The sequence below is a fragment of the Lepisosteus oculatus genome, chromosome 17 (genome assembly GCF_040954835.1).
Source record: "Lepisosteus oculatus isolate fLepOcu1 chromosome 17, fLepOcu1.hap2, whole genome shotgun sequence".
Lineage (NCBI taxonomy): Eukaryota > Metazoa > Chordata > Actinopteri > Semionotiformes > Lepisosteidae > Lepisosteus > Lepisosteus oculatus.
This window is the reverse complement of record NC_090712.1, coordinates 14,202,364-14,215,795: the sequence shown is the minus strand read 5'-3', so window position 1 is coordinate 14,215,795 and position 13,432 is coordinate 14,202,364. Positions and strand designations below refer to the sequence as shown.

Below are 13,432 nucleotides of genomic sequence, written 5' to 3'. Positions count from 1 at the left end.
CTCCTAAACGGCGCACACTCACTCAGGGAGATGACCTCTTAATTCAGTCTCAAATTCCACCTGTTTATCTGAACCAGTCACTGAATATGAAGACTCGACATTCTAACCATCAAACATTTCCGAGGATTTTATAATAAAGTATGTGGGACTCATGATCAGGACTTACAACTGGCTGTATAATCAATGCAGCATTTATAATCTAAAACTTGCTACTACCAGGAAACTGGTTGAGCCTAACCCAGTCTCATGGCAATCTCTCGTTTGTAACCTTTATCTTTTTTATCCTCATTTGCAATTTCTGTGGAATTAAAAGACTTCGACTGCAAAAGGCTCAGAGTGTAAAAATGTTCCCTGAGAAACAGGGGAAAGGGAGCCCTTCTTACATTTGTCCAGAGCCGGCTCCAGATTCTCTTCTATGACTTTCCGGAAGACAAAGGACACGCTGGAGGCCCGGGCACCCGGATCCTGACCTTCTTTTCCAGAGATGAAGATGGGCTCAATGCTCTCCACTCCTGCCTCGATATTGCCACTGTGAAGGGCAGAACAAATGAAAATTGGGCAAAAGAAGCAGAAAGAAATATCACATACCAGCTGGTTTCTCACTGCAAGGCCTAACATGGATCAAAAGAGTAAAAAATAAATGCACGAAGATCTTATTTATAAAATAAATATTACAGAAAGGATTAGTGTAAAAAGGCCCCTGTACTCCATTTAAGCAGCCGGAGCAGGAACGCAAACTGAAAAGACTTCACGGATGAACGGGCAGAACTCATGGGTAATCGGATGTCCTGCCAGAATGAACTTTGACCCAGGCCATGCCTAAGTAGCTGTGACACAGATGCTATTCTGTTGCTGAACAAAGCTGACTGGTGGCCCTGTACTTAAAAGGGTGGCCGGCGGACCTCCAAATGCAAACGCCACATTAAAGTAATGCCGAGTAAATAATTCAGACCCAAAAGTCATAACAATCTCTCAGATTATTCAATTAAATATTTACACGGGTTGGAGAAAAAATATTCCAAACACAGCACAGAGATTTGTCCTTTTCTGTTATTGTGGCTGCTGCCGTGAGATGGCCACGTCAGTTTACCTTTCTGCATAATTAGGCAGAAAGCCTGCATCCCAGGTCACTGCTGCCCTCTCTCTCACGGCCAGGCCTGTCGCTGGATGGGAAACACCTGGCTGTGGAGGTGCTTTTGCTATTGCACCAGGTTACATGGGTGTGGAGAGAAGTACAAATTCAAACCCGTCCTTAAAAGTCGTAATTAGTCCAAGAATCCTAACCAGAGCTTAATCCTTATACATTTTCTTCACAGAATGGAAGTGACCCCTCGTCAATGCTGTAATCTGAAGCCTGTCCCTAATCTCTTCCATATGGTTTGTCCAGGGGATGTCTCATTCAACACATCCCCCTGTGTCCTTCTGTTAAATGAGAACTTGGACCTCGAAGTGGCAGAAAGAGATCAGATTGGCTGGTGTCCCTCCAGTTTACAAGACACTGGGGCTGCACTGGGAGGCCCTACCCTGCCTCATACAGAGCTCTGTTATGTTGGGGGGGACAGTGTGGGCTTGGGATGCCACAATGCCTCTAGCATAGCTGTCTAACCATTGCTGAGAGTCGAATCTAGTAGGAAATGAACAAAGGGATTTTCTGAAAGAAGAGACAGCTGAGAACCACATCAAACAGAAAATCTAGGTGTGAATGGTTTGAGGTTAGACACATCTAACACCAAACTTCAGATACTGTGCAATAAATAAATGAACCACATATAATTGCAACCAAATTTACCAAGATATTATCAGGAAAATTAGAAACAGTTTTTGACAAATGCACTAACACTGTATTTTAAAACATTGACATATAATAGATATGATAAAGTTATTACATGGATTAACATTTGCAATTTAATAGGATCGATCAGCAGGGGATTTTACTGTAGAAGTAACAGACTACAATGCCAATACAAATTACCCATCTGCAATATACACTTTGTAGCAAGTTGCACATGGGATCTTGATGGACTCTATCCCATTCCTCTCAGTGCCTGTTCAGGAGTCTCTAACTTCTATACGTCGATCAATGGAGCTCAAGACCGACGGGTAGGGCATAACTGTCACCTTCTCAACATGCAAGAGAGCAGCTGTTAGATAGGCAGCACAAGGGGACACACAGTCCTATCGCAATCCTGTCACTTCAAGATGAGCCTGTAGGAAGGGCAGTAAATGAGGACCCTGGACTTGATCAACCTAGCATAATGCTGTCACACTGACAATCACTACGAGCACATTTTAACAGCGACTAGACCCTATTGCCCCAGCAAACATGCGTGGACCTCCTTATTGAATGGTCTGCTGTACACAACAATCAACATATTAATCTGTATATCTATGCCATAGTCACGGTCATCCATCAGATTGGTCAATACTAAATCTCAGCTCATCACTAATTACGACTAACCGACAATTAAAAAAAAGTCTCTCAGTCTCTTAAAAACTGTGCGTATTGATTTCTTTCAGATTTTTTCCTTTCTCAATTACATCATGCTTGACGTTGAAGAGATTAAACCACCTCATCATCTTTACCCAAACAGCTCTCACCAGTGGCATGATTTAGTGGCCATGAAAGACCAATCAATCAAACTGAGCCCACAATCATACGCTCAATATCCAAAGCCAGTCAAACTCTATCAAAAACATACATGCGCAGATTGATGCTCTGTAGTAACATTAACAATGCAAGGAGGAAGTCGTTGGGTTAAATCTGGTGCGTTAAGCTGGCAAAATAACAAGAACAAAAAACATATTCCGGCATTGCTATCCCTTCTCACTTACTTCTTGATGTGCGCCAGGGCTGTGTTATTGATGAAGAGCATGCGTGACAAATTAATGGAGGGACCTAAGGATATCACCAGGTTCTCCACTTCCTGGATGCCCTTGATGTCTCCCTTGGCACCGAGGGCTTGAACCAGGCGGGTCACGGCCAGCGGGGAGGGCACCTGCTCGGCCTGCATCATGGTCTTCAGCGAGTCCAGTGCATCTGCGGTCAGACAGGGGACAGCGGGCTGAGCAAATCTCAGCAGTAATCAGACCAGACCCAGATCTGACACCTCTTAACGCACTGCAGCAGGCTGTGTGCATCACATGTAACCACCAGGGTACGGCACCCCCAGGCACATTTAAAACACCCCGATTTTATTCAGTCTGAATTGCAGATTGCCATTTTTGGTTGAGAGCGAAGCATTTGGAGTAGGACTTTTTAAGGGTACCCCCTAAGAACTTACGTTTTATTGCTTCATCTGGTTTTCTTCTTTTCGGAAGCAGTGCAAAGGATTGTGGTTTCGTTAGTCATCCATGAGAAAAGCATAGGTTACCACCGTGGCAGATGTCTCATCCGCGATACAGTGTCAATGGTCTGAGCAGTGTGTTATAACACTATTCATTTTTGGCCAATGCCAAAGATGCAGAATGATTCAATGATAGGAAGCAATAGCTTTTAACAATGCCACAATTTTATGTAAGATCATGTACAATGTTAACTGGAGCAAAGAGATAATAAAACAATCCACACATTTTTCTCGATATTGGTGGCATACATGCTAAGAGGTGCACTGCACAGAGGATTTCAGTTCTATCTTGAATTTACAATCACAAAATGTACAGTTTTAGAGAAGCACAAACAGGCTAGTTATTGCTTCCAACAACACACCAGCATTTACTGTCAATATTGCAATCAACGTCTGTTCCTAGCATTTGTTTTAAGGCAATTTAACCTATTTCAGTGCCCTAACTTGCCTCAGCCCTTAACTGTTCCCTTTCATTCGCAATAACCTCTCAATCTCTCCACAAATCTTCAAACTTTTCTGAAGACAGGGAAGATTTTGAAAGCACTCAAACACCACCCCTTCTCTGAACATACTTTGCATGTCTAAGGAGATATGCAATTTTATCTTAAAATAATAATAACAATAATAATAACAATAATAAAAAAAGGCAGCCGCTTATGTTAAATGGAATGGAAACTGGACTAAGTGGCCAAATGACAAGTGCATTCATATTCAGGCTTGTATTATAAATGCATGTACAGTAATTTATGTCTCTCAGCTCCACAAAAGCCTCTTGATAAGCAGGTAATTTGCTAAATGGACTCCTTTATGGGAAGATGCGCAGGGCGGTGCAGGATTGCGTCTTAGAGAGGCATTAATGTGGCGCGGAGGTCAAACATTGCGACCTACCTTTCACTTGATCCCGTTTCACAAGAGTGACGATAAGGAGACTGCTGGCTATGTCACTCAGATTGAAGCCTTTGATTCGGGTTCCAGCGCTGGAAGAAACAGACATTTCCAAAGGAATTACTGACATACATCTGATATGATAATAAATGGTTGAGCAGCAGGGTGAAATTAGACAAGAAAAAACAGAATACCAAATAGCACGTTAAAAAATATCAAGCGCCGAGTGAATGGAAGGAAGGAGACAGCCTTTGTGTTCTCCTGTCAAACTGTTACACTTTCTTTCTCTTTTTAAAAAAGTCTCCCCCCCCGTCTCTATTTTGTATGTTGAGATCTGGCTCTCTGTCTAGAGAACAAAGAAAGAATTAAAGCAGAGCTTGGGGTTCAGTGAAGGGGGGGTGAAGAAAAGTGCCACTGCGTTGTCATTTTCGAAGGGAAAAGGGTTTTTCACCGTTTCAAGTGATGAATTAAAAACAAAGATGGGTTTCACAACAGAACCACAGAAAAAAAAATGGAAGACGCAAAACTACATCTTTAACAAAAACAGCTCCCTTCACTTCAACAAACTCATATTTTAGGACAAACTGCCACTCCGGGGGTACATTGGGCATGGATAATAATTTCAGAGACAATGGCATGATATTGCTGACTATCCCCGGACCTCCCGGCAAGATTTAACAGACACCAACCAGGCAGACCAATGAAAAGCCAGAAGAATGTCTGAGCCTTAGATCTCAGGGCCAAAAGAAGACAATGTCAGTGCTTGGTGGCAGTGAGGGGGTGAGGTGGGGTGTGTGGACAGTTAAAAGAAGCAGACCATCCTGAAAGCACAGCTCAGTAAACAGAGGGAGGGAAAGAGCTAACCCTCAAGAGGTAAGACATAAGCGTGAGTGAAAGATCTTCAACCAGTTGAGAGTGCAGCACTGACCTACACAGGCCAGAATGATACTGACACAAACAGTGAATGCTGAGCTGCTTAAAAAAAAAGGGCCAGAAAGCAGCAAAAGCATAACTCATTTTCTTCTCTTCAGGCCTGTCAGTTTAACACTCTGAGAAGGAAAGAGATTTCAGTATAGGCAGCAAAAACCTCAATCAAACTTTTTTTTGTTAACCAAAATCTCTTTGCAGATTAAGTCGGGGCGTTCAACTGAGCAGCAGCCTGCCTCCTTATCCGATAACGCTGTGTCCGGACCTAGAGGCAGCTGAACAGCTTGCCACATAAGCTGGGGCCAGTGTCGAATTATTCTTATCAATCCCAAGAAAATCCTGTCCATCGGCCCCAGTAAGGGTATCCTCTTGAGTCACTTAGGCTCTGCGGGCTTACTACCGTTGTCAGAGCTGGCTGATGGATTTCTGCTGCCCTCTCCTAGCAATCCTCTTAATCTGCCCATAAGCACCCCCATTGCTCAGTTCTGATGTCTCCTCAGCCCATCTGCCCAAAGCTCTTTAAGTCGCCAATTCAGATATGAGACTGTATTACACACACATGGGAATTATTACTTGGACCTCTGTCTTTGAAACTTTGCTTTGATTAAAGTCATGTTCAGGATGTCATAGCACTAATCTGCAACTCCAAAATAAATCAAAATAAAAGGAGGGGAGGGGAGAACTCATGTTGCTAAAGCTGGTACGCAATTAAAAAAAAAATGAAAACAATGAGAACACTTTCGCTTACACCGGGGTTTAAGAAGAAGTTACTCTGCATTCAGAGATAATCAGGTTTGTATTATAATATAGTGAGGCTTAAAGCCACTGTTGGTTTTTAGAGGTTTATGGATCAGCGATCAGTGGAACAGTTTTGTTTCAGAACTAATGCGATGTGACACAAAGGATACGTTACTAATCTGCAGAAGATGTTATTTTTGTGCAGCAAAGCACTTCTCGGAAAATATATTTTATCTGCTATATTTAGATCAGATAGGCTTTAAAACTACTCTTGAGAGTTTTGCATCAATTTTACAGTCTATTCTTTATCATAGTCTTTACTGAAGGGCATCAGTATTCCAAGAATTAACGTTTTGTAACACTGGGACATGACAGAGACGTACAAAACACGTTCTAAATCTCACTGCCTTCTAAAATCATAGTATTTATAGAAATGTAAGCTTCTTTTGCAAAATATTTTGTCTTGTGGATCCTAACCACATTATCTATCCACTCTCTATCGACATTAGGAGGCGTGTTTGACGCAAACTGTGCCTGCATGCTAGTGACGGTGAAAGCCATTGTGTTATCCATACGAATTAGTCTTAAAGACTTTGTAAGAAAAAGCTTGCACTCAACAAAGTTTAATAATAACAACCTTAGACAACGTCAGCTAAAAGGTACCACGAAAAAGAAATGATCTCACATGAGGACTCACATTTCTTTGACTGTCATGGCATACTCCAGGTTTCCCTCAGCCAGCAGGCTTTTGAGAAGGTTGTTGTAGGCAGCGGGGCTGAAGACCAGGCCTCTCCTGTCAGCGTCCTGAAGAATCCTATAGGCCTCTGGAAATGAAACAAAGAGATTGAAAGATGACCCACAGCTGTTAAAGTTGGGAACAGTGCAAAATGATTCCTTGCATGACAAAGGAAAATACAACTAACGTAAAAAAATGGAAATGTAGATAAAAAATAACTGTTTGCAGAAACTAAATCATAACTAAAACTGAGTTAGCCAGCACCTAAGGGAGTGTCAGCATGCTTTTGAACTGACAGCAAAGATGTAAAAAAAGCCATTGGAGCAGAAGCTGGGCATATCTTAAAAAACTGCCCTAGCTTTCTAGATGCATTTTCTCCAGAGGAACTGTGTAAAATGCACCTTCTTTTTTTCTGGAGTTTCAAAAAAGTTAAATTCTTCAGTGCAAGCTGAGTGGCAGCTCTCAAAGGGAGAATCCATTGTAAAGTAACACAGAAACCACTCTACTGCTTTTCTGCCAGGTGGTGTCAGTCCCACTGAATTGGAATTAAGCATTCAGCTGTTCAATGTAAATGATTAAACTTGTACGGTTATTATGATGACTGTAATTAAACTGTCTATAATTCTTTGTTTTTCCTACCTTATGTAACATGAAAGAATAATAAAACAGCTTGACAAGGTGTATAAACATGAACTACTACTTTTCCAGTGCACAACACCGGGAGGAAAATTACACTACAATTACTAAACTGATCCATAGTAAAATGCAAAACATCTTTAGCCCTAATTATTAAGCATGCAATGGAACCGATTAAACTAAATATGAGATACTGAGATGATAAGCCTGTAGAAAATTCCAGTTTACATGCTCCTTTTCCTTATTTCCTCTCAAATGTGAAATAACAACAACAACTGTAATGCATGCATGACAAAAAATGTTTGATTTCTTGATTGAAAGCATTTTGGTTTGAATGATGGACCGTTTCACCTACTGCAAAGGTCTAAAAATCACCTGGCTGTGCCCACAGTTTGTAACGTGTAAGGACTGTAGAATGTATTTCTCAGTTGAGATCCATACAAAACAATGCAAACTAACAAAAGTTTATTTGACCAAACAAACCAAACCATATATACTCAGTTTAAAACGGTAGCCTATTTGGGTTTTGTTTTACAACTGAGAGTACAATGCATGAGAAAGCAGAAAAGCATTACACGTGCTTATTTGAACTCATAAACAGATATTTATTAATGTATGACAAGCATCGAAATAAATTTCCTCTTCATTTTCAGAAAAATTACCCTGTTGTTGGATACTGCTTAAAAGGTTTGAAGTGATTTTGATTTATCATTATTGACTGACCATGATGTGTTTTGAGAGTTCAATCACAAGCATCTTTTCACTTCACTAGTAAAATATTTGATTGGGTGAATAAGTGAAGAGGTGATTTAACCTATTAAAATGTAAAACCTGGTTAATATCAAGAAATATACAAAAAGGAACCACTATACCTAGCTTTTCAAGATAGAATTAGCTTGATGGAGGCTAGACTAAGTTAGAGCACCTCACCAAGACAGATGGGGTGCTCCAAGAGTGATGGTCTGGACAGGAGAGTCTAGCTGTGATGGAACTAGTACTGGCTGATGGCATTATTTTGTGCACTGTGAACTTTGCATTTACACAACAGTTTCAAGAAGTTATTTTCAACATAAACCGCATTCAACATAAATAAAATGCCACTTTTCTTTCTCTCCTCTACTGTTCCACTTTGTTTTTCGGCATGCAATGTACATTAACCATCTGCACAAAGAAAGGAAAGTACAGGTACAGAGATCACCATTCTCTAACCCCCCACACAGCAAATGGAACAGACCATTATTCTCTTAAATGTGCTGTTGATTTTTGCAGAGGGCACTGCCAGTGTACTGTCGGGGAGTGCCTGGGAGGGAGCAGAAGAGGAGTGGGATTAAGATCATACCTTTGGCCTTGCCCCTCTTGCAGAGAGCCAGCAGGCGGTACTGGTAGTCACTGGGGGAGTCCACAGGGAAGGGGCTGGCTGTGCTGGAGCTGTTGCTCTTTGCGTCAAAGTCTTGGGATTTGCTGCCATACTCTGCAGCCTCTTTATACCATGCCTGAGAGATCACATGACAAAAACCACCAAGAGATCAGTCTCCCTGGCTCTTTTGGAGCAATGCCGCGCTGCAGTATGAGATGAACCCCATGTACCGACAGTCACTGCAGGCCCTTTGTCTTCCAAGGCCGCTCCTGGTCCTTCAAGTTCTGTAGGTCATGAATGAGTGCACTGCGCAAAGCGACAAGTTCCAGGCCGACCTTGATTGTCTTAAACCTAGTGCCACACCAAAAGGTGAGCACTGCCATGGTTACCACAAGTGTATCACTCTTTCCATCACTGCTGGAAACCGTTCACAATTCTGTTTTTAAAGGATTTAAGAAAACCAAAAATGCGGCACGCTCTTGTAAGTGCAAAGCAAAAGGTTGTATGTTACTTTGTCTAAACAGAAGTGGAGATCTTGAGGTCAATCAGTTACAGCAAGTCCATGAGACCAAGCAACCCACTGCAGACCTTGAGATATTACAGACCGGGGAATTGACACATGCTTGACCTAAGAGAATGAAACTGCATGAAATGCTTGCAAGTTGTTAATTCCCTGGTTTGTACTTAAAACTCTGTCCATTCCAGTCATTTGCTGGCTACGGATGCGACAGAGTGATAAACATATGGTGCAATTTAGCAGTTTTGAACTAGTGAGGATAAAAGACCTGCTTATTTCCACTAAATATCTGGATTTCCCCTGATCAGCTCCAAATCCAATATTCCACCCTTAATAAAAACACAAGGATTTTTAAACCAGACCAGCGCCAGCTGTAAACTGAACGTCACGCGCACTGGGAAAGAAAGCCAGCCGACAAAAAACCCTTGAGAAAGCAAATCTAAAAATGAACTTACTTGGCGTTCTTATTTAAATCAAACAAAAAACCATTAGTGTCTACAAAACAGCGTAAAAGGTCTCTTTGACAAAAGATGTCAGAGAATTAAATCTAATATTAAAATGAAAAAGTAAGTTTATTATGCAAAGGAACAAGTAAAGGTTTATTCCACTGAAAAGAGAAGAAAAGAAACACAACGTTTAGGCTGTGGGGCTGAAATATTGTGTTTCTTTGGTTCTCTTTTCAGCAGGGAATAAACCTTTACTTGTTCATTTGCAGCCTAGGCCTGCTGATGCAGCTGCCTACTTCAACTTATTATTAACCCAAATATCAGTCTGCGTATCTTACAGCTACCTACTGCGGGAGCACACCACTTTGAGGCATCTTACAGTCAAAAAGTCCTGTTTGGAAACCACCTGTCCGGCTGGTTTTGGGAGCAGTCGTGGCGACTTTACCTCGGGCATATCGAAGGGAACCTCCTGGCCGTTGCTCTTCAGGATGTCGGCCAGCAGGCAGAGAGTTCTCTCCCGCGGGATCAAATTCTCCTCCTGCATCTGGGTCCAGGTGGCCTCAGCCCTCCGCCAGTCGTTGCTTTCCTCTGAGAACGAGACACACAAAGCATGTGGATCCACCCTCCAGACCCAGAGATCTGCCCCACTGCTCATGCAGCTCCAGCCTCTGGCCTGCTGAGCCAATCAGCCTTTTCACAAATGGTTTAATTTGATTTAAAAAGCAAAAGCAAGTGCATATGCTTGTTTAACGAATAACGATAGAAATTGCTTTCATGTGCCTAACCCTTCCAAGCTCCATTTTATTTTACTGACATCCGCTCTGCGAACCAAGACTGAAAATCAGCTGATGCTATTCCATTGGAGACCCACAGGCTTTGACTTCTCTCCAATAATGTAGCATCTCTTTAAATTCCACTAGTTCAGTACACAAAGCAGGTCATGAACAAGGTCAAGAGCAAGGCCTTCCACAGCAGTGACACCAGGACCAGTCGGGCAACTTACTGCACAGGCGGAGCATGTAGTGGTACATCTCGTCTCGATCGCACTCAAACAGCTTCTGAGTCATCTCCACCATGTTCTCTAGGGCCTCAACCTGCCGGAGAAACGAGACGGCACTCACAGCTCTTTGCAGGGGTGACAGACCTTGACAAGGCACCAAATAAAACAAGCTCTCTGGCTGAGCCTCTACACTGCACAGCCTGGCGCGGCGCTGGTGTCTGGGGACAGATTTTATCACTGGAACTAGCACAATGTTAACATAAAAAACCAGCAGTACGTCACACATACTCGAAGGGCAGTTTCTCTCAAGTGTCAGCTGCTGAAGGCACAGGTGTTTTGTCCCTATCCCAAGGATTTGCGTAAGTGGTAAGTAAACCTTTAATGATGCTAAGTGTAGGGCACCGGAAATCTTTTAGATTTCCTCAAACTAGGAGTTGGCTTTTCCTTCCAGGAGAAGCAGTGAATGTGGCAGTAGATGCTTTCTGACCACGGCCCCGCCTGTTGCTGGGCTGCTGCGATGTGCAATGTCCGCGGTGCGTGTATGTTCCTGTGTGCAGGTCCCAGTGTGTCTGGACCCGCTCATGCCGGAATGAGAATGAGACTTCACCTGATTGGTGGCGATGCACTTCTCTGCGTACCACTGCAGCCGCCCCGGTCGTGACCTCAGGCCAGGGGTCTGCAGAGAGACGGACAGCTCTCAAATCAGAGTCACCTGCACTCACATTGTGCTGCTTTGACTCCTGTTTACATCTCCTCCGTTGCAATTAACCCAATATACCATTGGATCACTTGCTTGGGAACACGTCAACATGGAAATCACTACTTCAGCATAGCTTAAAAAGATTTTAGAGCATTTAGAGCAAACACTACAAGTATTCCTTTATTAGACTTCATGTGAAATCAGACACCAGAAGAATGGTAATGTATGTAGTGAACAGTCTAACACTTTGTAACTCCAAATGTACTATAGTGAAGAAAAAACAGTTAGCTACTAACGAGTTCCTTTAGTGAGTCTGTAGGCAGGAAACCTAAGTGTGCCATTGATTCACTGCAATTACAAAGGCATTTGAAAGATAAATATTCATTGTGACTTGGTATGTGGAAAGAAGGCCCTTTAAAAAGTATTTATTGCCTGTAAAGCATCTCATTGTGAGGACTTGTTTAAGTCTGAGCCAGAGTGAATTGAATACATTAAACAGCCTCTCAGCAGCACTAGAGTGTTGTTCAGCAGTTGCGTCCAGGTTGTTTAAATCACCCATCACATTTGACTCGAACTGGGGGTCAAAAGCTCTCCTCTGTTAGCTGGGCAACATTTGATTCCATGCTGCGGCACTTCAGCACAAAGGAATAATTACACCCCTGGATACAAGTAAGGGTCATTAAAATCTGCTATTGTTTGTAGCTTTTGGTGTTATAAGCCCCTCTCTCCTTCTCTACGTGTGCTGTGCAGTAAGTGTTCACAGAGCCACTGCACAACACGAGGAACTATGAAAGATGGGCCACTAACACACGGGAGTCATGGGCTCGTTCGTTGACTGTTCGGCTGAAGGAGAAAGCAAATGTTAAAAAGATGGAGGCCGATAACATAGCAACATAGGTCAAAGTCAGTACCAGAGTTGCCAGTATCAATGTTGCAACACTGAAGGTCAATAATAGATAAATGTCTTTTTGTTATTACTTCTGAATAGAAACAGAAGTTAAAAACAACTAAGACAGCCTTCATCAAAATACACAGGAATATTTGGCATACGTGGAAATGCACAGGTTAAAGGTAAGTAAGATTATATCTCAAACAACCTTTTGATACAATCTGGGAATGGGAGAGGGATTAGTACAGCTTTCAAGATTTTATCCAGGCAACACTCAATTATAACCAGAATTTAAGGACTCTTCCTTCATCAATTCTCCATACTGTAATTTGTCAATAGTAAAATAGTCTTATGTGAATCTCTCCCGCTGATTGCATGTGTGATGCACAACTGCATTAAGAATAGCAAATAATGCCTGTAATGCTATAAAAAGATGCCACTGACATTAAAATCTTATACAACAAGATCCTGGACAAATTAAACATTGTTCTGGTCTCCATCACATTTAATCTACTCTGAACTAGACAAAGTGCAAAGTGGTACATTTTCCTTACAACTTTCAAAATCTCCTGCCCGCCCCACACCACTGATCTAAGCCATGAAACAATCTTCACCTTGCAAATCTGCTGGGCGATTATTGTGTCACAGTGGGGATCACAGCTCCCAAAGCCGATAGTCCTCGTTCTCATTTGCGGATCCAAGATCTGTTTTCACTTACAACAGCTCCAAATCCTCAAGGGGACATCTAGGTCAGATAAAGACAATCTCCCTGCCTCCACTTTCAGGACTTCCACATCGCTCTGCCTAAAAGAATACTAACTCTGGACAACCTCTAAAACAGCATAGATAGGCCTCAACCTTTCATTGCATAAGGCAATGTCATTATTAAAAATATTGATCACTCTAGAAATATTGCTAACTAAAAACCCCACATAAAGTCTGTTTCCATTTAATTATCTGAAGCACAACCAACCAATTACATTGTTCACTTTTAAGTGGGAAGTCAGAACCTGATGGCAAACTATTTTTAAAAATAATATTTAGCACTGTTAAAACACAGGCACCGAGCATTTAAGGTGTGATGTAATCTGGAATGAAAGTTTCCTGCACTAGATTTTTTTTTAAACCTCAGATATCAATTGTTTTAATTGAGCCCATTTTGTATCCACAAGTGTTGCAATACAGAATGAAATGTAGCCCAGCTAAATAAGAACAGCTTTTGACCTTCTGCGCAAGTCAAACATGATGCGTGCTTTT

At 42.0% G+C, this 13,432-nt stretch overlaps 1 protein-coding gene across 1 annotated transcript in view; it reads right to left on the bottom strand.

Annotated features, from left to right (window-relative positions):
- Positions 1–13,432, bottom strand: part of lrpprc (leucine-rich pentatricopeptide repeat containing) — a 67,562-nt gene that overhangs the window by 9,068 nt on the left and 45,062 nt on the right. The window contains exons 26-33 of the mRNA XM_069179857.1: positions 11,194–11,262; positions 10,590–10,680; positions 10,032–10,174; positions 8,606–8,759; positions 6,592–6,718; positions 4,233–4,321; positions 2,833–3,037; positions 384–529 (exon numbers count right to left, since the gene is read on the bottom strand). Coding sequence (XP_069035958.1) covers positions 384–529; positions 2,833–3,037; positions 4,233–4,321; positions 6,592–6,718; positions 8,606–8,759; positions 10,032–10,174; positions 10,590–10,680; positions 11,194–11,262 — 1,024 coding nt within the window. The remainder of the gene's footprint in view (positions 1–383; positions 530–2,832; positions 3,038–4,232; positions 4,322–6,591; positions 6,719–8,605; positions 8,760–10,031; positions 10,175–10,589; positions 10,681–11,193; positions 11,263–13,432) is intronic.